Source organism: Protopterus annectens, chromosome 10.part0 (assembly GCF_019279795.1).
Source record: "Protopterus annectens isolate FY-2018-M chromosome 10.part0, PAN1.0, whole genome shotgun sequence".
NCBI classification, from domain to species: Eukaryota; Metazoa; Chordata; order Ceratodontiformes; family Protopteridae; genus Protopterus; species Protopterus annectens.
Window position 1 is genome coordinate 531,160,081 of NC_056744.1, and position 26,458 is coordinate 531,186,538.

The window sequence follows — 26,458 nt, forward strand, 5'->3', positions numbered from 1 at the left end:
GGTATTCCTCCCTTTTTCCTTCTTTACTACCATTGTTGATAATTAAAAAAAAAAATAATAATAATAATTCATCCTTTCCTCGACTGTGTGTGTGTGTGTGTGTGTGTGTGTGTGTGTGTGTGTGTGTGTGTGTGTGTGTGTGTCTCTACTTTTTTCGCCTACAGGTGTTCTGACAGGGCCTTTCCCTCATTGCTGTTCCTTTTTGTGACATGGTATTTTGTATTGTAGACGATTTGTGATAATGGCTGGTAAAAAGGGGACAACAAGTTTTAAACAATGTGGTAAGTGTAGCAAGAAAATGCTAATTCCGATGAACGTTTATCCTGCATTTATTGCCCTAGTGTTCCACACTTGAAAATTCAACCCCCATGCGAACTATGTAAGGGCTTTAATGCCCACATATTGTCTGAGAGAAAGAACAAACTAATATTAAAGGGTCTCTTGAAAATGCCTTTCTCGGAGGCTTTATCTGAAATGGAGGTCTCAACCCCTCCTAAAAAGGAACATAAGAAGAGGAGTCAGTCTGTACCATCCTGTCCTCATTCTAGTGAATCTACATCTGCTAAGTCCCTTACGGAACCAAACTCAAAACATCCAAAATTGACTTCTGCGACCCATCTTGGCAATGGAGCCTAAAACTCCATTTACAGTGCTATCCTCAGCTGTGGAACCGATTATGTCTTCAACACCTACGGTACCGACCACTGTTATGGTACCACTGCCCCTGTTGTTACCAAAAATAGTCTACCAATACAGGTTACTACCTCCCCCTCCAACACAACCTTCTGGTCCTTTGACCACAGTGCCGAAGGGAAAAATCTTGGCTCGGACCTGATATTCCCCATCGGTAGATCCCTTTCTTGGACAACAATTGAGTGCATTTCTTGAACGGCCTGATTCTCCATCAGGGATGTCAATCTGTTCCACCAGGAGCCTTTCAGAGCTCAAAGCAGTGAGACTCATGGATCAGCTCCTGGTGGCCAGAGGAATTCCTACTCCTTCTAAAGCCTTCCTCCCACCTGGAGCTGAGGAAATGTCTCCACTGACTCCGACATATATTCCTCCTTCAACCTCCCCGCAGGTATTGGAGCCCCCGATGCCGACTCATATCCCGGTTCCAGATTCTTTGGTTCCATTTGTAGATCTTACCATGGCTCTGGAGCCCACTCTATGGTCCTCGACGCAATCAGAGCTGACCCATCCTCGAGATCGTGACTGGTCTGCCGGCACCATGATCACTAGTACATTGCCTATTTTTTCTATGGCGCCATCTATGGTTCTGGTTGTTTGATGGCTCAGAGTCCTATTGCAGCTCCCTCCCTCCCTGGGGGTGGGCTCATCAGAGTGGGGTGTGACCCCAGTTCCGAGGTTGTCTTTCTTGGTTCTGGGCTCCCATCCCTCTTCGGGTGGGCCTGCTTTCCAGGTGAAGGAGAGGGCACTCACCTCAGCAGGTTCACAGCTGATTCCTTCAGCATCGGAATGCCACATATGTATGTCCTCTGGACCATAGCTGACACAGTCCACTACCCTGGGACATCGAGCATGGGAACCTCAAGATACCCTACCACAGGGCACCCTCTCTTCGGAGTCCTCTTCAGATGCTCCCACTGAGGAACCACCCCGTAAGAGATTATGCAAGAGGAAGCATGTGGATTCCCCTGAAGAATCCCTTACTGAAGATACAGAGTACAATGAGGGGGAAGGGTCCCCACAGTCACCCGCTGAGGATGTCTCCTTTGGGAACATATTAAAAATCTTAAAGCAGCAGGGAGACTGGAAGCCCTCCAACCCTTCCTTTGAGGAGTCTGTATTCTTGCAGGTTTTCCGTGCTTGAACCTCTGCTTCCTGGGTGACCTCGCCTGCAGATGATCGGGTCTATATCATATGAGCGAATCGCACAAATTGCAAACGCTCATAATATCGAATGTACCAGATCTCAAACTTCCTAATGTGGGGGGCTGTGCCCCCACACCCCCCGCTAAATATATATTCCAACTCCGAGATCACATTACAGTGAGGAAAGGGCAAATATCCCATTCGTCACTGTACCGCAATCTCAGAAAAAGCACTTTGAGGTCCAGTACGTTCGATATTCTGAGCGTTCACAATTTGTGCGATTCGCTGATATGATATAGACCCCAGATAATCTAGTTCAACTCATTGTACATTGCACCTGGAACGGTCCCTATCCCCTGGAGACTGGACAAAGTTCTCTCCCCTCCAGGGGATCACCTTCATTGGCCCAAAGGCATAGAAGTAGACGCTATGGTGGTGGCAATGGCCACTAGGAAAGTGGAGAGTCCTGCTGTCCATCCTCCAAACAGGGACTCTCAGATGATGGACAGACTAGGAAAGTGGGTGTATGCTTCATCGACCTTTGCTTTTGCCATTCAGTCCTTGAATTACTTGGCACACTTTACCTGTCTCCAGAGGGACCTGAATACGGAACTCTCAGAAATCCTAGCAGGAGCAGTATCTGATGAGGTACAGGTAAAGTTGCCTCACAGCTTGCCACCATGGAATACATATCTAATTCATCCATGCAGTTGATTTCTCATACTACTGAAGGGGTGGCTAGAGCAGCGGGTGCAGGTGTTGTCATGAGACGTCACACCTGGATGCACTTATGTGACTTTGCGGACCCTTTTAAGTCTACCTTTGTCAATACTCCTGTTGATACTTCCTCTCTTTTTGGCCCAAAGGTAAAAGACACATTAGCCAGGTGTGAAAAGGACAGCAAGACCCTGTCTGCCATGGGCATGCATTTTTTCACTCCCCAACAATCCTACTCTAGGAATCAGAGGAGTGGAAAGATGTGGTATAGGAAATCTCAGGGTCCTTGCCGCAACACATGCGGTGAGTTTTCCCCCTGGGGTAGAGGGGGGAACTCATCAGGAAGATACCCCTCCCAAGGCAGAGGAGGTCTGCTTAATCAGGGATTAAGAGATTCTTTCTTTGGACAGCCCTGTCAGCTCTCCTGAAGAGTGGCCCAATTGCTTACCTCTGGAAGCAGTCAGGGGACGATTTTCTCTGCACCTCCTTGCCTGGCATTCCATAATGACAGATTCATGGGTGCAGACGATAATTACCCAAGGTTATCACATTCATTTTGATATTTACCTGAGGCCCCAAAGGCAAATTCCCTACATTTCACCCAGTCAGCAGGATGCAGCAGCACAGGAAATTCAAAAGCTGCTTCTAAAAAGAGTCATCCAAACAGTCCCACCAGACCAGATAGAATCTGGATTTTACTCAAAGTTCTTTTTATTGCCAAAAATGACAGGAGACTAGAGGTCAATTTTGGACCTCATCATCCTGAACAAGTTTCCTCGAGAAATATGATTGGATGAGCTCGCTAGATCTCCAGGATGCTTATTATCATATAAAAATGGACAAAAGCTCCAGGATATTTCTCTGCTTCTGGCTGGGAGCCAATTACTACCTATTTTAACACTGCCCTTTGGTCTCTCTACAGCCTCCAGAGTGTTCACCAAATGGATGGCAGTGGTAACAGCTCACTTGAGACTGCAAGGATTCTGGGTATTTCTGTATTTAGACAATTGACTCCTTACTACCCCTACTAAGTGTCTGCTGTTTCTAGCCTTACATTACACCCTACAGCTAGCAAAGTCCTTAGGGATCTCAATAAATGAAGAAAAGTTCAAGCTGGTACCTACTCAAAATCTAGAATTCATAGGAGCAACTTTCGACACTCAGTCTTGCCTTGTCATCTTCCCACTCCTCAGGCTCCAAAGACTAAGGTCTCAATTCATAGGTTCATAGGTTCGTAGGTTGGTACTAGGCTATCAGCCCTAGGGCCTATACAAGCCTAGCCATAACAATTCCCTAGCTATTTCTTCCCACATTATTTACTTTCCTGGACCCCTGTCTAGCAGGGCGACTGACGTGATCCCTGGGGTGAATTTCCTTTCTCCCATCCAATCGTCAAGGTTCCTCTTGAAGAGGTCCAAAGAGGCACTCTGCTTGACATGTATGGGCAATCTATTCCAGAGTCTGGGGAGTCTCTGGGTCAGGAACCTCCTGGTGATAATCTCTCAGGACAAGGTCTCAACTCATGCAGTCCTTCAACTGCTAGGATCAATGGCACCAACAATTACTATAGTTCCTCTAGCAAGACTACACATGAGACTCCTACAATGGCTTCTAGCATCACAGTGGTCCCCTTTAACTCATCCTATGTCCTTTCTAATATGCATAAAAAATCAATGCAAACAAGACTTAAATTGGTGGATGAAGCCAGAAAAGGAAATTTGGAGTCATCCCTTCTGACCCTCTCATCCCAGGGCCATAGTGACCATGGACGCTTCCCTGATGGGATTGGGGGAATTTCCAGGGAAAGACAGTCCAAGGCATTTGGTCCCCATGGAGGTCAATCTGCATATCAATGTTCTGGAACTGAGGTCAGTGCTTCAGGTATTGCAAGCATTACAATCTGATCTCCCATCAGGGACAATTGCTATCCAGTCGGACATGTCCATCATCTGGTATATCAACAAACAGGGGAGAACAAAATCCGACCCGCTGTGTCGAGAAGCCATAAGATTTTGACAATGGATGACATCTTCCAACCACTTTCTGATAGCAATGCACATTCCCGGGGATTCCAACGTGATTGCAGACAAGCTGAGCAGATACATTCTCCTGCCTCACGAGTGGTCCCTCAATCCTGTCATAGCAGCAAAGATTTTCAGCCACTTGGGCCAGCCTTACTGCAATTTATTTATGGCCCCCACAAACCACAAATGCAGCAGCTACTTTGCACTAATCCCCCCTCAGGGGGAGTCCCTGTGGGATGCTCTAATACATGATTGGCCCACAGGACTTCTTTATGCTTTTCCTCCTCTTCCTCTGATCCCACAATTTCTAAAGAAAGCTCTTCGGTTGAGAAGCAGATTAATCCTCATTGCACCCTATTGGCCCCGACAAGTTTGGTTTCCCTTCCTTTGGCCTCACCTAGTCCATCAACCGTGGATTCTGGATCCAACTCTGGAATTACTGTCCCACCCGCAAGGGTTGATACATTCAAACATATCAAGTCTCAAGCTGATAGCTTGGTTCTTCTACTTCCAGTAATTGCCAGGCAGAATAATCTATCCTCCCCTGTACAAACCATTCTTCTGGCTTCCCATAAACCATCCACCAGGAAACCTTATCTCAGCAAGTGGAAAAGATTCATAGTTTGGTCTTGAGAAAAAGGACTAGACCTCTTTTTGGCTTTGGTTAGTTCTGTATTGGACTATTTATCGAACTTGCATTTGGGGGCGGCAGCTTCCACTATTCAAATACACCTGGCAGCTATCTCAAACTCCCACAGTGGTTTCCAGGACTCCTCTTTGATATCTCACCATCTCTGTAAGACATTTTTGAAAGGTGTGACATATATTAGACCACCCTTCAAGGAACCAATTGAACCCTAAAATTTGACACTAGTTCTACAAACTTTGACTCGTCCTCCCCTTGAGCTTGCTGCCAGTTGCGATATGAAATTTTTATCCTGGAAAACTTTATTCTTGGTAGCAATTACCTCAACAAGATGAATATCGGAACTACAAGCTTTGTGCATCAAACGCCCTTACATGGTTTTCCACAAAGACAGAGTATCACTTTGGACTAACCCCTCCTTCTTACCCAAAGTTATTTCAAATTTGACTATTAATCAGTCAGTTGACCTGCCAGTCTTCTTCCCCAATTTTTCTAATAAAGGAGAGTATTGTCGGCATTTGTTGGATGTGCATAGACAATTACATTTCTACTTGGACAGGACTAAATCACTACAAAAATCTGACCAATCATTCTTATCCTTCTCAGGACCAAAACTGGGAAAACCTGTTTCTAAAGTAACTTTAGCTAAATGGCTGAGAGATTGTATTTCATTTTCCTACCAACAAAAAAAAGTCCATCTACCAACTAAGGTCAAAGTGCATACAACCAAATCAGTTGCGACATCTGTTGCCTTCCATTCAAGAGCTTCCATGGATGACATTTGTGCAGCAGTCACATGGCCTACTCCTCATAGTTATCACTAACTACAAATTGGACTTGGTCTCCAGGGGGAGAGCATCCTGTGGCTCAGTGGTGCTCAGGAATACCCTTCCATAGGGCCTCCCAGGAAATAAAGTAGTTAGGGACTGTGTCCCATCAGTCATGAATGAATATTAACATCACATAAAGAAGTTATGTTCTTACCATAACATTCCATCTGTGTTGTTGCTCTTCATTCATTCATGACATCCCACCCTCCTACCCCCTCTGAAAGACTCCTGGAGGTTCAGATTTCGTCCTAGCTTCATGACAGGGCATTTGCTCAGACAAAGCCTCCTCTTTCCTTTCTTACATGAAAACTCGATCTGAGGTGATAAAGTGAGGGGCACTATAGGTAAGCTTAGCTCGAGAGTTTTTTGGCTGGTGCGAACTTGTTATAATATCTGATTCGGTTCAGAGGATGGAAACAATACCCATCAGTCGTGAATGAATGAAGATTAACAACACAGATGGAACTTTATGGTAAGACCATAACTTCTTTTTTCAGATTATTTGGTATCGTTATTTAAACTATAGATATTTTTGTATTATTTTTGAAGATTGTAAAATAATCATTCCTAGAGTGTTTTTACAATACTTTGAACTTTTCTTCCTGGGCCTCAGCTGAAAATGGACACCTACCCAGTCAAACTTTCACAGTAATCAAATGTTAGTAAATACATAAATACATAAAGAACCATTTTGCAAAGATGTACAAAAGGAAAGGCAAGTGGATTCAAAAGAATTTGCATTTTGTTGAAAAGAAACTTGAAAATGAACTGTTTCTTGGTGTATTAATGAAAAGAGTTGATGCAGTGAAGTCTGAAAATGCACCAGAAGCAAAGAGACAAAATTGCAAGAAAGACTGTTGGCAAAAAAAGTTGAGAGTTAATAAATAAATGTTGAATTTAAACTAGACACAAGTTCAGGAATGTAATGAGTGTAATATTTTTTACAGAAAATTTAAATGAAGGGCTGAGGGCAAAAGGCATTAAAGAGAATGGTGTACACACTGGTTTACTATCAAAATGTGGAAGTGAACAACAAAGTCTAATCAGTTTCTTAAAAAACCTTTTTGAATTTGGTAATGTCGCTTTAACAGAATGTTGACAGTCATCACCTCGACGTCCTCATTCGAAATTATTCGAAATACGAGGATGTGACACCAAACCCTCAGGCTGTTGTGGTGAAGCTGCCATGGAAATTGTAAGTATAAAGCATGTGTTTTTACAGTTTTTCAGGGGGGAAAGCCCCCCTGCATGTTATATATATTTCAACTCCGAGATCGTACTACAGTGAGGAAAAGGGTAAATTTCCCGATCTCCACTGTAGTGTGCTCTTCAGTCAGGACTGTAATCTCATATTAATGAATGTACACTACCATTCGCTAATATGGATCCGAACATTTTGCAAATCGGCATTACGGAAACTGAGGAATACGCATTCAACCATCCCAATTTCGTGTAACTGCCGTTCCTCATTTTGATAGTAAACCATGTACACTGTTAGTATAAATCACTCAGGGCACAAAGTAAAGTCAGTGTATAAAAAGCTACTGATATGCAATATAAATGAAAGAAATACAAGGTCTTTTTTCTGTTTGCAAAACTTAAGGAAGCTGATTTTAATATGAAAGGGCCGCGGTGATACAGCTGTTAACATTGTCGCCTCACAGCAAGAGGTTCTCCCGTTCGATTCTCTGCTGGAGTGCCTTCTCTGTGGAGTCTGCATGTCCTCCCCGTGGTCGAGTGATGTTAAAGACATGCAGGTAGGTGAGTGCGTGAATGGGTGTGCCTTCTTTGAAGGTTGGGTGTCAGGCTGGCAACTCGGCACCATAAAAATCCCCTGCCAATCATTAGCGGACAGAGTTCCGCTGTGGCGACCCCTAACCAGGAATAGCCGAAAGACTTTTTTAACTTGTGAAACTATAGGAAGGGTAAACTAAATTTACATGATGAAAGCAGATAGTGAATGCATACATTAGCAGTCACGCAGTTGCTGAAACATCTTGAATAATTTAAGTGATACCAATGATAAATTCATGACTTTGCTGATTTATTTAGAGGCGTAGGAAACTTGTCAGGTGCATATTACATAAAATAACTTGTGAAGTTTAACAGTAATGTATGCTCCAAGAAAAGTACCAGTAGTAGCCAGGAGTGAAATAGATAAGAACTGAAGCAAATGCAAAGCATACATGTAATTAAGAACCAGTTGTAGCCAAAATAATACGGTACATGCCATGGTTACTGTTGTAAATGAAGAAAGCTTGATTTTTATATTGATTTGTAAGGTCTGACTTACTGATTAAAAGAAGACATTAGATGTTACATTGTCTCACTATGCCAAATGCTAAGTTCTCTTCAGTGCTAGATGCAAACCAGGGAATTTGAGAGATAAAGGCAGATGAAGAAGCCTCCTGATAGTGTACATTTAATATGCTGTTGTGAGAGTGCATTTACTGTTTGGTACTTTATGAGCACCAAATGTTTTCCAAAAAAGCAGTTGTCTAAGCAGTTGAAGGTGTGGAAGGTGTGCTGATGCTCACAATCTGTTAGTGTCGGTCAGGCACAAAAAAGCAGTTACAAAATGTTGATGCAGTTGCTGAACAGGTTAAGAGAGCATGGTATCAAGTTAAATGAGAACAAATGTAAAATAAGAGTTAATGGACTAAAGTATATGAATCATATTCTAACATTACAGAAAAAAGAACATGCTACACAAAATGTCAAATAAATTGTCAAAATGCCAACTTCAGAAGATAAGCAGTTGTTTTAGTGCCTTCTAGCAGTGATGAAATGTCTTGCAAGGTTTGTTGCTAATTTGTGTGCTAAAGTCAGTGTAACTGGGAAGATGTCAAAGCCGGAAGGCAAATAGGTAATGCATAGGTTTTTAGTAACTGCCGTACTGCACTTTGAAGGACAACTGCACAAGGAATCAACACAACGAGTACAGCTTTGTGAAGCTAAACTCTCAGATTGCTGTTTTCCATAGCAGAGTACTACTAGTGCAGTTTCAGAGTATGTGCTGGTCGTTTTTTTTTTTTTTTTGATTGTGTTGTTGGGATTTATAAGTTTGAGGGATGGGATGCAGGGGCTTGCCATACTGCAAAAAAAATGTTTGCAGTTAACTTGTGTGTGGCTGCTTTCTTCACCAGATTTCATTTAGCTTTTTATTCACAGATTTGTAACTTGATGATTCTTAGTGGAATCATTTTAGTACTGATGAAATATCTTGGAAAATTTGTAATTAATATGTCTGAGTTAGCGCTTCCTGTTAGAAAGGTGTTAGAGCAAGACGTAGCTTGCATATGATGAACATGAAAAGTATATTTAATGTTCAAGAAATGAATTACAGATGTACCAACATTAAAATATTATGATGTGAATAAGGCAGCAGTGTTGCATATAGATGCCAGTTATAGTATTGTATGAGATGTAATCTTACTAGAGAATATATCAGTTGCCTTTTGGTCAAAAGCATCCACAGATTTGCAATAGCAATACTTTTAAATAGAAAATAGTGTATGCATGGGATAAATTTTATGAATATGTCTGATGCAGAAGTTCAACTGAAAACAAGGCACAGTTCCTTGCTAAGCATATTCAAAAAGTCTTTGTAAAGGCACTTCCAGGATAGCAGAGGATTTCATTAAATCTCCAAATGTATGATCCATAGTCGAAATACAAGCCATTGAAGGAACTAAGCATAACAGACATTCTGATCAAATAATATTTACTAGAGAACATTTTGTGGTGTTAGTTGCAGTACTGTATATTCTATAGGTAATAACAGCATTACAAGTAACAGCACAAATTAGATGAATTTCAGAGATATAATGACACAAATTTAGAAATTCAACTGCTGAAATAAATTTTGTAAGGAAATAAATTCAGTGTAATGTCTCTTTTAAAAAGGAAAGGCCTATTTTTCAAAATTGTCAAAATAATAGTTCCCAGTTAGCTGAGGAGCCTAATGTTTGAGAAGATGCAGGCACAGTAAAGTGCAAAGAAAAATAATAGATGTACTATATTGACCAGAAATGTTGACTCGTCAAAAAGCAGTGCAGAGTAATGCTGTATGCAGAAGTGCCTTTTTTCTGCCATTGATAACTATGGCAATCCATTACAACAGTTCAGGAGAGGAGATGTTAACTGATAGGCTCCATAATCATTGCAAGATTAAAGGCCATTGTTGTCTTCTGAGAATTTTTGGGCACTGATTTGTTTCATTTTAAAGAAGTTATCATCCTATAAGTATAGGTTACTGTTCTGAGTTTCCTAAAATATCAGACTGAGAGACAACTGCAAGGGTTATTAGTGCTTAATATATTTTAAAAGATAGAAGATAACTGATGTTGTCATCTGCCACTCCATTGCTACTGAGTCATATTCAACTCCAGTAGTGACTCCCATGATCAGCCACTGCCATCCACAAGTTATATAAGGCAAATGGAGAACAGAAATAGATTGAAAGGGACTTTATTACTTAACCCCAGACACACACACACACACACACACACACACACACACACACACACACACACACACACACACACACACACACACACACACACACACACACACACACACACACACACACACACACACACAATTTACTTATAAACTGTATGTCTTTGGAATGTTGTGGAAGGAGGTCTATATCAGATGAACGAAAAATCCGTTCATCGAATACGTAAAGATCGAAGCTTCAGGGAAATCGAAAACGGTATTGTGGGGTCTCAGTATAGTGAGGATTAGGGTATTTGCCCTTTCCTCACTGTAGTGCCATCTTGGAGTTAGAATATATATTTAGTGGTGGGTGTGGGGGGCGCAGCCCCCCACAATACTGATTTCGATTTCCGTGACATTTCGATCGTTACGTATTCGATGAACGGATTTTTCATTCATCTGATATAGACTCTTGGAAGGATGTGGGCGTGTCTATGTGTGTGTCCGTTCTTTTTATCTTTATTAACGAGATGGATATTTGGAGGAGGTATCTTGATGACTGCTGGATGGTGTGGAGAGCTAATGAGGAATTCCTTTTGGAATTCCTTGAGTATCTAAATGGTACTATATGGGGGATTGAGTTTAAGTTGACTTTTTCTAGATCTGAAATTACTTTTTTGGATGTTTTGGTAAAAAGAACGGACACCAACACTCTTGAGAGTGAGATATTTAGAAAATTTCCCCAATTCAATACCTTATTACATGCCACCAGTTTCCACCCACAGCATGTCATCAAGAACATCCCCAAGTCCCAATTCCTTCGTGTTAAAAGGATTTGCTCCAGCTCCTCCACATACGACCATTACAAGAGGGATCTTATCACCAGGTTTAAAAGTAGGGGTTATTTAGGGGGTGACATCACGAGGGCCAATCATTTTGCAAATCAGCAAGATAGAACTGATTTATTATCCTATCAAAATCGGGATCATGCTAAGTCTGATTTGCTTAGATTGGTAACAACTTATGGGAGGAATACAGTTGGATTTATGAATATTATCTGTAAGCATTGGTATTTGTTAAAATCGGATGTCAAAGACAAAACTAAAAAACAGTGAACTAATTCCAAAAATGGAAGGAAACAAACCACTCCAACACAAGGAATAAAGTTAGCGCTTTCGTTTACTATTTCAGCAAACTTCTTCAGACCGTCTGAAGAAGTTTGCTGAAATAGTAAACGAAAATGCTAACTTTATTCCTTGTGTTGGAGTGGTTTGTTTCCTTCCATTTTTTGGAATTAGTTCAAAATCAGATAATGTCTTAGAGAAATATATAGGGGACTGGTGTCACTATTCATTTCAGAAAGGGCGGTCTTTGGGTTCTCTTTTCAGTCATTATAAGAAGGTTTATTATAGAGATACATGTTCTATTACTCAAGCTCACCTTTTTACAGGCCCCCTATTTGGATGCTATCCATGTGGTCATTGTACCTACTGCCCTAGGGTGTTGAAATGTCGGACCTTTTCCTCACAAAACTGCCCACAAGTTTATGACATATTATGTTTTGACAATTGCAGTACTTCTTGGGTGATTTATTTGGCCCAGTGCAATTGTTGAGCCTTCTATGTTGGACAAACTTCCCATCCTTTTAAAGCTAGGATATGGGAACATCTTAGTGATATTAAAAACAAAAAGGGGTCCAGTTCTTTATATAAACACATTTCCAAACACCCTTTTTGTTTTATGGTCATTGATTACATTACGGACAGACATGTAAAATCCCATGTTTTACATGATAGGCACAATTACAAAGAGAAAATGTGGATCATCAAACTAGGGGCTCTATTTTCCCCTGGCTTGAATGGTCATTTTTGAGGCATCCAATTCATATGTTTGCTGTTTTATTTGGGTTTATATATTAATTTATATATTTGGGATAATTGTGTTTATTTGCATTACATTTCATGCATTTATGAACTAGTGCACTATTTTATTGATGCACTAGAGGGCGCTCCATGCTTTCTATATGTAATTTGTATAAGTTGGAAGACAGTAAGTTAGGTTTTGTCTTCATTTTGTACATCACGTTTGGTTGCCGATGAAGGATTTACCGAAACCGGTACAACCATGTTGGTGTACGGTTATGTTATTTTGCTGTCTTGAAGTTGGACATTAAATAAGATTGCCTGATTCAAGGAGTTGAGTGCTGGCTTTCTTTCTTCACTTTTGGTTTGGTTTTCCAGCCGTGCACCAGCCGTTCATGCAGGAGGATGTTTTTGATTTAACCAAAAAGAAGCCCAGGAATTCCCTGTAAGATCTTGTATGGGCTGTGAAAAACCTTTTTGTTGTGTTCTGCTTCCAGTATTCATATGGTAAATCCTCAGGAGGTTCACTTAACAAAAGTTATATTGTACATATTTCGCAATTTTATTTGTGGTTATTCTGCTGAGCCAAAAGTTTTCTTTACAGGGAAACATGGAGTCTAAAGCTCTGATATTTGTATTCATGGGCATTTGGAAGTCAGCCTAAATACCATGTCATCAAAATTCGGGTGAAGCTAAGAGTGTCTGTAGAAACAGACACAAACTAGGGGAAAACAGACACATCTCATTCAGTATCAGGAAGGCTGAACTAACTCTGGACCTGAGAAGCAGCAGCAATAACCAGAGATGTTCTGTGGTCCTATCTCATCTTCATTCTTACATATGGCTTCAGAGCCAATCATCGGCTCTGACTCGGCCGATTACAAAGTTCAAAGTCTCTCAGTTGGCTCGTGGCAAGGTAGGTATCCCATAGTGCACTAGTAAGAATCCCCAGATCTCATTTGCGGCATCTACAAGTTCAGAAGTGCTTCTTGCTCGGCTGTGGCTAAGTTGGATATTTTTCATTACTATTATACTTATTATTGATATTTCTGAATATAATATAGCTTAGTTTACATAGTTTTAGTAATAGTTTTCATAGGTAGTAAATAGGTGTGTGTTTTGCTATTTTTCTGTAGTTATTGCTGAGAACTTGTTGGCCGTCTCTAGGTCGTGTTTCTTCTCTGAGTGGTATCCCTTCTGTGTGCTAGTTTTGAGATAGTTTCCTAGTAGAGTAGGTCCGTGTTTGTGTTAGGACCTTGTTCCCTAGTATTGTATTTCAGTAGAATAGTATTTTGTGTGCAGTGTCGTTTACTGTATTATTGGCTAGTTTTTAGCCTGTTGTTTAAATTTTACATTTTGTGGTACTTTTCTGACTTTGCTTCTTTCCTGTTTTCTTAGCAGCTAGGTCCATTTAAGTTAGAGGACCTAGTCCTCTATTAAACCTTTCTGGTGTTGTTTCCTAAACAGGGCTAGGCCCGTTTAAGTTAGAGGACTTAGTCCTCTTGTTTTGGCTCATGTGTATGTGGGTTTATCTTAGCGGGGCTAGGTCCATTTAAGTTAGAAGACCTAGTCCTCGGTTGTGTTTTTTTGTGTATCATTTGTCTTACAGGGCGATGCCCGTTTAAGTTAGAGGACCTTGTCCTCTTTGCCTTTTGATAGAGTTCTGTTGGTACTAACCATGTCTAAGGAGTCCAAAGATCATAAACCTTTGGGCTTTAAAAAGTGCCTTAAGTGCTCCCAAAAAATGTCAATCACTGACTGTCATAGTAACTGCGTTTACTGCCTCGGAGCCATTCATTTTCAGGAAACTTGTTCTTTCTTTCACTCCTTCAGCTCCAGAGTTCTCCAAGAAAAGAAGAACAAATTAATACTGAAAGGTTTCCTTCGAGGAGGATTTAGCCAGTTCTTCATTATCCTCCAAGTCTCCCTCTGCAAAGAAAGAGAAGGTCAAGTCGGCAAAGAGGCATTCTCCTGCACCGACTATTTTGTCTGAACCTCCTCAGAAAGTATTAAAATTGGATAAGCCTTCTACCTCTTCGTCTCCACTGTCCTCGGAGCCAGTCAAGGTTATCGATGTTGACACTGCAGTGTCGGCCCCAAGTCTTTTGGAGCTGACAACTGAGAAATTGCATCAGAGCTGGTCCAGAGAGCTATTGCCAGTCTCCCCAACTTTACGATCTCCCATATTACAGAGATCTAGGTCACCTACCCTGTCATCCAGATCCTCCAAGATTTTGGAAGAGGATGTAGAGAGAATAGTGCTTAGATTTTTGAAGTTGTCTGCTTTACCAAAATTATTGCTGGCTCCGACCCAGTCGGTTCCAGAGCCATCTAAGACCATTCTCTCTGTTGCTGTTCCTCCTCCGAGCCATGTTGGTCCCTCAGAGCTGGAGATTTCAGTGCTACTTGTTGTGGAACCCTTGGTTCCAACACCCCTTGTGTCTGTCTCAGAGCCGAGTTCCGCACCGACACCTTCGGCATCATCCTTGGTGTCTAGGAGCCAAAGCTCTCCAATTGGCCCCGACAGGGATGCTTGGACCCGAACCTCTTCGGTACTGACCCTACCTCTTGGTGCATCGGCTAGGTTGAGCTCGGACCCTACATTCATCTCGGAACCGATCACTTTGGAGCCGAGGGCTACCTCCATTTCTTCGGAACCAGGGCTGTCCTCGGAGCCAGAGAGATCTGCATTCGAGATGATGAGAAGCATGCTGTCTCAGTCATCAGCTCTGCACAAGGTTACCAATACTCTTTCACCTCAAGCACCGACCTCTGTCTCAGCACCATCTCTCTCTCTCTCAACAGCAGATACCTGCAGCCTCAGGTGCCCCCATTGGGTGGCCCCCAGTCTTCAGAGATCTCCCCAGAATACCCTTCTGAGGAGTCCCCTCGGAAGAGGACATGCAAGAGGAAGCATGTAGACTCCCTGGATGAGTCCATCACCTTGGACACTGACCTTGAGGAGTCAGAAGGGTCCCCTAGGTTATCCTCTGATAATATCTCCTTTGTAGATATCCTAGAGATCCTGATGCAGAGAGGTGGCTGGCCCACTGTCACCCCTTCTGATGAGGAGTCAGTGTATCTGAAGGCTTTCGGGTCTCAACTTTCAGCCTCTTGGGTATCTCCACCTTTTGATGAGCTCCTGGACCTAGTTAGTCGAAAGGTGTGGGAAACTCCTGATGCCGTGGAACCAGTCCCCACAAGACCCAGCAAATTTCTCTCAGCCCCTAAAGAGGAAGAGTTCTTGACCAAAGGTGTGCCTGTAGATGCAATGGTGGTGGCGGCAGCAGCCACGAAGATGGAACTAGCGGAGACTTCTACATTTGTCCATCCACCGAGCAAGGAGTCTGAAACGATGGATAGATACAGGAATCGTATCTTCTCTTCAGCGGCTTTTACTCTCAGATCGCTGAATTATCTCACACATTTTACTAGACTTCAAAGAGATCTCCTTAAGGAACTAGGAGATACTCTCCAAGGTACATCAACTGAAGGAGTCCTGGAGAAAGTTACTGCTCAGTTGTCCACCTTAAACTCCATTGTTAACTCCTCCATGAGGTCGATATCCTATGCAGCAGATGGAGTGAGTAGGGCAGCAGGTTCAGGAGTTTCCCATAGGAGACACTCCTGGATGGGCTTATGTAATTTTGCGGAGCCCTTCAAATCTACTTTTACCAATGCCCCCTTCGACAGTTCCTCCTTGTTTGAACCAAAAGTAAAAGATACACTCACCAGGTGTGAACAGGAAGGGAAAACTCTTTCTGTCGTGGGCTTACTTTTTACTGTTCCTTCTAGACCATACTCCAAGGGTCAGAGAGGCAGGAAAATGTGGTTCAAGAAATCCTGGAGATTTTTCCCGGATGCACAGGGTGATTCCTCCTTCAGCGGCAGAGGAGGAGGAGCTAATGGTAGACATTGCCCTAGAGGCAGGGGGTGTCCACAAAACCAGGGTGGCCGCAATTCCTTTCATGGTCGTCCCTGTCAGCGCTCCTGATGTGAGGCCCAGCTGCACTTCTCTGGAGCCAGTCGGGGGTCACTTATCTTTGTATCTAGAAGCCTAGCTCAGCATCACCCAAGACAAGTGGGTACAAAGAATAATCACCAGAGGATACACCATACCCTTCTTTCTTCCACCTCACACCCCCAAGAAGATCCCAGATGTTCCACCCAATCACAGGGATCAAGCAACCATAGAAGTTCCAAAGTTGCTTTCAAAGAGAGTCATCCAAATCGTCCCCGCAGACCAGATAGGATTCGGAACTTACTCCAGATTCTTTTTAGTGCCTAAACGAACAGGGGACTGAAGGCCCATTTTGGACCTCATCTAATTAAACAAATCAGTAAAAAAGTCCAAGTTCCAAATGGTAACCCTGCAGTCTATACTGCCTCTGTTAGGGAAAGACAATTGGATGTGCTCCATAGACCTCCAAGATGTGTGCTACCACATCAAAATAGACAGAGCATCGAGAAGTCATCCACGCTTCCAGCTGGGAGCCAGTCATTACCAATTTCGTGCTCTGCCTTTTGGTCTCACCACAGCCCTCAGGGTGTTCACCAAATGCATGGCAGTAGTGACAGCTCACTTGCGATGTCTTGGATTCCAAGTGTTTCTGTACCTGGATGACTGGCTCCTGACCGCCACCACCAGGCATCTACTCCTACAAGCCAGGGATTCAAACATCCAGCTCTGCACCCAGCTAGGAATTACGATAAACTGGGAAAGGTCTGCCTTGTTGCCCTTTCAGTTTGTGACTTTTATAGGCACAGAAATTGACATAGTCACCATGATGGCTCATCTCCCTGCAGACAAAATTCAAAATCTCAAATGACAGATATTCAGTTTACTTCCTCAATTGAGTCAAGGCCAAGACAGTGCTGAAACTTTTAGGGACCATGGCTTCCACCATAACTCTAGTTCCACTAGTCAGACTGCATATGCAAATCTTTCAATGGTTACTCTTTTCCCAGTGGTCTCTTCAACAACTGCCTCTGTCCCATCATATTCTGATAACAGAAAAGGACCTTCATTGGTGGATTCAGCCCAATCAACTGATGACTGAATACCCTTCCTTCCTCGCCAACCCATTGCTACTGTGACCACGGATGCCTCCCAGATGGGGGGGGGCATTATCTAGGCAGGACTGTCCAAGGCACATGGCAAGATTATGAGGCTCACTTGCATATCAATGTCCTAGAGATGAGAGCAGTGCTACTAGCGTTGCAAACATTTCACGACTTTCTTCCAATAGGGACGATAGCAATCCAGTTGGACAATATGTCAGTGGTATGGTATCTAAACAAGCAAGGAGGAACCAGATCTTACCTCCTATGTTGAGAGGCTCTTCGTGTTTGGCAGTGGGCTATATCTTCCCAGTGCTTTCTTGTAGCAACGCATATCCCGGGGACAACCAATGTGATAGCCGACAAGCTCAGCAAGGCAATCTTGATGCCGCATGAGTGGTCTCTGAATCAAAAAGTCGTAGAGCAGATTTTCTGCAAATGGAGACAGCCTTGCTGTGATCTGTTTGCCAGTCCAATCAACGCCAAATGCAGCAGCTATTTCTCCCTTATCCCCCCTCTGGGGGAGTCACCGAGAGACACACTTGTCACAATTAGCCTCCGGGATTTCTTTATGCATTTCCCCCCTTCCTGCTCATATCGAAAGTGATCCAGAAAGCAAAGTCCTTGGGAAGCAAAATGATTCTGTTCACTCCTTACTGGCCTCATCAGATTTGGTTCCCCTTTCTTGGGCCTCATCTCCTAGATGATCCATGGACTCTGGACCCAGTTTCAGACCTCTTGACACACATGTCAGGCTCCCTTCACCCCTGCCTCCACACCCTCAACTTGACAGCATGGCTGCTCCACTTCCATCCCTAGTCAGGCTTCATGATTTTTCACCTGCAGTGACCTATATTCTCACGTCTTCCCACAAACCTACTACAAGGAAATTATACACCAGCAAATGGAGCAGATTTTCTATCTGGGCAAAAGAGAAAAATGTAGATCCTTACACAGCATCCATCCCCTTGGTGTTAGAATTCCTAACAGTATTTTTCCATCAGGAATCAGCTGCTGCTATGATTAAAGTTCAACTGGCAGCGATATCCAATTTCCATTTGGGACAACATGAGCCTAATCTGATGGCTCATAGATTGTGTAAATCTTTCCTTAAAGGGAACTACCTTGCTAAGACCTCCCTTTCAGAAACCTGTATCTCCTTGGGATCTAAATTTCATTCTGTCCAAACTTACTTCTCCGCCCTTTGAACCCGCGCATTCTTGTGAACTGAAGTGCGTGTCTTGGAAGACCATTTTTCTATTAGCTATTACATCCGCTAGAAGGGTGTCAGAGTTGCAAGCACTGTCAGTCAAACCTCCTTACTTGATTTTTCATAGAGACAGAGTTTCCTTTCGTACAAACCCTTCTTTCATCCCCAAAGTTTGCTGTCAGTCTAATTTGAACCAAACTATTGAACTGCCAGTAATTTTTCCTAATCATTCAAACAGTGCAGAATATAAATTCCATCAACTTGATGTTCACAGACAGTTATGGTTCTATCTTCATAGAACCAAGGAACTTAGAAAATTAGACCAATTGTTCGTATCCTTTTCTGAAACTAGGATAGGTCTACCAGTATCTAAGGTAACTCTATCTAACTGGATTTCCAACTGTATCTCATTTATCTACTCTTCCAATGGGAAGGAACTTCCGTTTAAAATTAAGGCTCATTATACCAGATCCCTTATCCACATCTGCTGCCTTTCAAGCCAAAGACCCAATTGACAGTATTTGTGCAGTAGCAACTTGGACTAACCCTCATACCTTTATTACTCATTACAAATTGGATTTGACCTCAAGGGGTAGAGCCTCCTTTGGTTCCACGGCTCTGAGGAGTATATTCCCGTGAGACACCCAAGAAAATGGTGCTAGGGACGCTGTCCCATATGTAAGAATGAAGTCGAGATAGGACTACAGAACATAAAGAAGTTATGTACTCACCATAATGTTCCATGTTTGTAGTCCATCTCGCCCTTCATTCTTACGAACCTACCCACCTACCCCAGTTCATGTATCATTGGAGGAGCTGGTGACAGGATAGTATTGCCTTTGGTAGGGTGGAGACCTTTCATCTTTGTTGTTTCTTGTGAATAACCTTTTTATTGCTTTTATAGTTAGCAGCAAACAAGATTTGGGGATTCTTACTAGTGCACTATAGGATACCTACCTTGCCACGAGCCAACTGAGAAACTTTAAGCTTTGTAATCGGCCGAGTCGGAGCTGAGGATCAGCTCCGAACCCATATGTAAGAATGAAGGGGGAGATGGACTACAAACATGGAACTTTATGGTGAGTACATAACTTCTTTTTTCTTCCCATTTATTTAAACCGTGTGTAAGAATTCATGACAGTATTGCATTGCAGCTGAAACATGTCATGTTTATCAGTAAGGCTAAATTATGTATCTGTTACACAATTCTTCACAACTTTCCTCTTCAGGACCTCTAAATGTCTTGCATTCTGTATGAAAGTGTTCTGTGGATGATTTAAATAACTGTGTGCATATAGGCGTGCATGAGTAAGTTTGTGCTCCTTTGGGACAGGTGGCCTACTTTGTTTTGTTAAGGTAAATTTTGCATTCACAGTGCTTCTTGTAAATGTTAGGATTGTAGAAGTGAATTCCTAGTCCAGTGAATAATGTCATAAACTATGCTGATCAAAAAAGGATTTCTATACTGCTTTCAACAATAAATTAAGATTTTTTTAAAGGGATGCTCATACACTTGCTGCTTAGGGGACTTCACCTGTACTTCTCTCATACTTGTTATAATCAGCAGTGAGGTCACTGCATGAGGTAACCTTGGTGAACAAATCTGTGTTTCAGACAGTTATTTTTTATATCAGAACTGGCCATTCATGGAGTGTCAGACCTTTTCCCCTTGCACATTCATAGCCTAAAACCCTCTGTGCAAGTGTCATTTCTTAGCATACATCTTGCAGACTAATTATATTTACATCTATTGAATGCATTTTTATGTTTTGGTTTATGTATATTTATTTGCATATTAAGGATAAGATTAGCTATCTAAATAGAGAATTTTTGTATTTTCTTTGGTAAATTTGTCTTAAATCAGTATAAATGCTTTGTTCAGGCTTAGTTCCATGTAAGTTGCAACCAGTTTCATGCCTCGGGTTTATTTCTCTGGTTCTGATATCACTGTGAAAACCAACATGGAATCTTTTGAAAAGAGTATTACTGCAAAAGGTTGTTATTCCTATTGCTCATAATTCATATATTCTTTTGGAAAGAACAATGCTGAGATAACTTACTCCTGCTTAGAATATTGGGAGTGATATATTTCATATTGCACAGAGTGCTGTACTTCATCTCTATCACTGATATGGATAACTAATTTTTAAAATCCATTTATTTGTTCTTTGATAACAGGGGAAGAACTTTTGTGTTTTTGGGTGACTGCCGAAAGATTATTTAATATTGACAGGAGCAGCCATACTCGGAGAGATCAGTACCAATCTCTTTTGCGGGTGCTGAGTGCTACCTACCTGCAAGAAGGCTCTATTGTCAGCTCAACCTGCAAGATTGCCCATGGTAAGTTAAGTAATCAGAAGTAGACTTGAGAACTTTTACAGTATGTGAAAGACCTATGTTTAGATACTGTTGCAGTTTCAAATTCCTTCTATGATCTCCTCAGAAGAACACATATGTAAATAATTACAGATAGCATATGCAAGCATACATTTTTGCCCTAGAATAATTTAGTGATATACTAAGTAAGTCCAATATGTGATTATTGCTGCAATTATATTTAAATTTGGCATTTTACAGTGAAACACTGAATTAAATTCTAGGTTATCATAAGATGACAGAGTTTCTGAACTAATTATACTTCATATTTAATCTTTGTCCAGTATCTAAACAGATGTCTGTTATTTTAATTAAAATAATAAATAAAAACAGTGATTAGAATTAAAACTTGCAGATTCATCAGACTCTTCCAGGGCTGTGTAATGGGATATTACAAGGCTATGCTCTGCCTCTGCAGTAGCACATCGCCTCATGTCTGTTCCTGCCCCCATGCTAACCTGTTAGGTACTCTGCTATGCTCTCTATTGCACATTAGCAACACAGCAACTGTGGTCCTCCCTGGCATGAAATCCTCATCCCTCCTCACTGAGATAGGCAAGGGGGGTACAGCTCCTTAATTTTTTACCCTGCTGTCATCAAAGTCTAGTCACCTGGACTGTAGGCAGGATTCCTACCCTGTATGCCACAGAACTGATGTGTTGTCAACTCTGGCTTTAACACTCCATTCCTAGAATAGCCATCACCTGTGGAATGTGGACTCGATGCTAAAGGAGGCATAATGTTGATCATGTGCTGCGCTAACGACTATGCTGCACAAGTATTGAAAATTAATTCCAAATGTCTTTGAAACCATTACCTAATTTAAATCTGTATGCCAATCTGGTGCACTGCTTTTAAATTAGTCAGTTAAGAAACCACAGCTTCATGTTTACTGGTGCGGAAACCCACTCTTATTAGCATCTTTCATGATCTTTCGTCATTTCATGTGTAGAGATTATTTCCTAAACATACTAAAATCCCTGTACCTCATAGACAATGAATTTTCAAGCACTCATCCTCCTTACTAAAATCAATCCATATATATATATATATATATATATATATATATATATATATATATATATATATTTCCTGATGTCTAAAATCGACAGATTACACACTAGAGGCACATTTCTGGAAAGGAGTCCTGTGTTCTATTCAGAAGCAGACTTTCATTAAGCTATAGATGTTCTTTATTAGATTCTGTTGCATAACTATATGTGATATATCCTGCTAAATATATCTGACATCTAGCCAGCCTAAAAAGCTTTGTGCATCATCTTTGCACACTGTACACTGGCCTTAGCTCAAGGGTATGCACTGGTATAAAAGGAATATGTAGGCATACAAAAAGTCAGAACTTTCTTGCCATATGTACAGTTATACAGACTTTTCATCATCTTAGCTTAATATTAGTGGTTATCTTCTGTTACAATTATGGGCAGATAATAAGTATTAGTCCAAAGTTTACCATAAACCCACATTCTCAAATAGTTATCTCCATTACTCTAGTAGTCTTACTTGCTAAAAACAGATGGTAAGGTCCTCTAGTCCTGCTTCTGACATTTTTCCTTCTTGAATTGGAATATTTGAAGTCCATGATTACTGAAAGAATTATCCCTCTATCCTAAATAATTAAAAAATAGGTCACAGAGATTTCAGCTGATTCTATTGTTGAATGAAGATGGTAGTTTGAAGAATGAAGTAATGGTATCCAACTTTAGTAATACTATGGTAATTTTTTAAAATGACAGGTCTTGGGAGGCTGTAAAAAAGGGTTCCAAAAACTGGAGAGCTATTTTTGGCTCTGCTGATATGCTTACTAGGGTGATATTCCAACTTTTGTTTACATAGTAAGAATATAAATACATTGCTTGAGGATAGTAATGATAACCATCCACGAGGAATAACCTGCAAAAAGCTATAGTGGTGTGAATCATGTTAACAGTGCAGATTCGTGCATGATTCTACCAGCATTTTAATACTTTCTTATTTCAAATATATTTGCTGCAATGGGAGGTTTAACGGTAACACAAGTGGTGTAGGTATATACTGCTCATTGTCTTTCCTGCACTGAGCAGTCGCTTAGATAAAGAATTTATGAACTTACATACTGTGTTAGGAGAAAGGATTAAAGCAATGTGCTACAGACACGAGTTTATAAGAATCGTAAAGGATTTGTATGTTATATATTAGAGAAACGACTAGCATTGGCATGACAAAGTAAATGGGAGGCATAATTGGAATTCAGGGAAATGAATTGACAGTTGCCATTAAATATAATATAGTTCTCAGGATTAAGTGACCATGTTTCTATTAATAGAGTCTTAATACTTTGAGCAGCAAAGTTATAATATTAATAAACTAGAATTTCTTTTTGAGTATCTATGTATCTATATACCTTTGTTTGGTTGTTTTGTAAGGTATATTTCGGACACCTGCTGTCTTTGTGTTTATTGTTCAGGTCCGCAGCACCTACAAGAACACTGTTCGATCTGCCAAAATTTTAATCCTTGTGCTTTAGTGGACAGAAAGAACAAATTAATATTGAAAGGTTTGTTGCCTTAATCATTTGAAGAAGCTATTTCAGGTGCTCAGTCCCCCAAGCTTAAGTCCAAGAAGTCGAAATCCCCAGTTGCATCTACTTACTTTACATCATCCTTGGAGTTTTCTAGGAAGAGGACTAAGTCAGATTTGAGGAGGTCTCAAACCTCTTCCTCCTCGGATCTGAAGAAAAATAGGTTTACAAGTCTGACTCCCCCAGAGCTGACTGTGTCGGATCTTACTGTATTGCCTAGGACCTGTTATTCTGCATCTGTGGATCCTGTTCCTTCCAGGGTCCTTCCTTAACTTCCTGCCTACCAATCCCTGTGCTTTGTTTCTACAAACATCTGAAACAGCGAGATATTATAAGGACACCGCTGTCCTTTTTGATTGAGCTCCAGATATACTTTTCTGTGTAGGACACATACAGTTTTAAGTATCTTTTGATATATACATGTTATTAGATACCACTTGGTAAAATCAGCAAACAAGATCTAAGTTATGTTAGGGGTTGGTGCATTATGGGCAGGGGAGAAGTTCAAGAGCTTTTTGGTTACCACGGCCTTTAGTAACAGCCACATTGAATCCAAGGTTCAGATCCAAACCCAACAGTTGAGGAAGAATGAAAATGGACAACATAGAATGTTCTTTTTTTTGTTTTCTTTGATGGTAAGAAAAAAAGACAGACAGTATCTAAACAAACCATTTCCATATGGCTGCCTCAGGCTATTCATTTTTGTTACTCATATCATGACAAGACTCCTCCTCAGAATGTTAAGACATTCTACCAGAGCTATGACTACTTTTGGTGTGTTTTGGAAAGGGGTGGACTTTTGATCTATTCTAGAGGCAGCTATTTGAAGTTGATCATCATGGCACACTTTCACTAAGCACTATAAGTCTGACTGATTTCAAGCCAGAACAGGATTTTCTATACTTTTTTTCAATTTGGGTCTTCTTTCTTGGAATGGATATGTGGCATTTGTGGAATCTTTCTGCTCCAACACAAAACTGTCTGCTGTCTCCCATAGCTGTGAACAAAGTTCTGTGGAACTGTAAAGCTGGCAAGGACAGGACTGCAACCACAATAAAATTTGGAAAGCTTGGAAGTTGGATACAGCATCTTAACTTTATCTAGGCAGCAAAATATAACTGAATTGTAGTAAGGAATGCTAGGCCCAAGTGAAAGCAGATTATGTATGTATGTATTGACATTATGTGACAAAATTGTGATGTGTGGCATTAGGCATAATGGCAGTTCAAAGAAAGTCAGATTCTTTTGTACAGTATAACAGCAAAATGGGTAGAGTAAACATGAGTGACCAGATGATGAAAGCGATGATTGCAGCTGAAGGATTTTATTTATTTCCTTGTATGTTTTTTAACTTGGTGCGTAGACTGGTCCAAAGACTCTTTTCAGCCATGACCTGAGGCAAAGCTGGAAATAAACAGAGCATATTACACTTACATGGTATAAAAACGGGGGGGGGGGTGATGCAGCTTAAACTTAAAACATATAAAACATTAACATCAAAATTCAAAACAGGTTATATAAAACTGAAGCTTAGTCTTTAGACATTTAATGTCCCACAGTATGCTCACTGCTTAATAAGTAGACCGCCATATATTCAGGACCACAAGCCTTTCCCAACTAAAGTATGAAAAAGTTAAAAAAAATTATGAGTTTTGCAAAGAAGGCATTACAGTTATACATGAATCAATATCTCTAAAGCACTTAAACTTGTACACCACGGCAAGATATATTTATGAACCTATGAACCTATATGTTTGTAAATGTCAACAATTTACAGTGTTAATATTTACAATATAAAATCCATTGTATCACAATTCTGGAATAATGGATCCTGCAGAGGTATATTTAGCTGTGCTGTGTGTGTGGTGTGTGTGTGTTTGTGTGTGTTTAAATATATATACATATATATATATATATATATATATATATATATATATATATATATATATATAGTGTTGCACAGCTTAATGTAATGGGGATTGAATTAACTAGTGAAGTAAAATCAGAATTTAACAAATTATTTGATACATTTGGGGTGCAATATATGAAGATGTTAGTTAAATTTAATGATGAAAAACTATGCAAAATAATTAATGAAGTTGAACAGATGAATTAAGTCATTCTCAATGACAATTTATGAGAATTCGGAGAAACTTTATTTCAAGCAATTTGAGTTAGCTGAATCTAAAACTAAAAAAGCCTTTGATAAAAAAAGTAAGAAAATTTTTAGAGACACTGAACAGTACAACAAAGGTCAAGTGTATCAATGGAGTGGGGGATACAGAAGGAAGACAATTACATGGATACACATAAGGTTGGAAGTTCCCAATATCATTACAATCATGTAGGAAAGAGCAACTATGGAAATTTTTGTCAGGGGTACAAGACAAACAACACAACCAGTTGGGGAAGGAGGGGGGGGGTGGAAAAAGAAAGATGTACGACATCCGCACACATGGGAAGTGAGAACTTAGTAAGAACATCTAACAAACACACAGAAGCCTCAGAAAGTTATATTAATATTGTCAAGGAAGGTGTTATATCCAGTTACAGACAATTTAAAATATTTAATCTGGAGTAGGGACTTCATTTGTCAGCAACCTGTGGGTCTTGGATCCGATATCGGATCCGAGCTGGCAACTATTTATACAGCTATGGATCCGAGCTCCTAGCTCCTCCCCTCACCCATAATCCCCTGCCAACCCCAATTGACCTCAGATGTAGTGTGCCCCTCTTAGAAGAGACAGCTGGATTTCAGAGCTCCTGGCGACTTTCAGATAAGTTTTCAGAAAAACTTGTTAAAATAGAAAATCTTTCTTTTCTTAGATAGTGTGTATGTTTAGGATCCCCTTTTGTTAATTTTATTCTTTTTTAGTGT

General features: G+C 40.9%; 1 protein-coding gene across 1 annotated transcript in view; it reads left to right on the forward strand.

The window, feature by feature from the left end:
- The window catches only part of RGSL1 (regulator of G protein signaling like 1), a 1,267,980-nt gene that overhangs the window by 65,333 nt on the left and 1,176,189 nt on the right, over positions 1-26,458 (forward strand). The window contains exon 2 of the mRNA XM_044086788.1: positions 20,805-20,966. Within this exon, the coding sequence (XP_043942723.1) occupies positions 20,805-20,966 (162 nt within the window). The remainder of the gene's footprint in view (positions 1-20,804; positions 20,967-26,458) is intronic.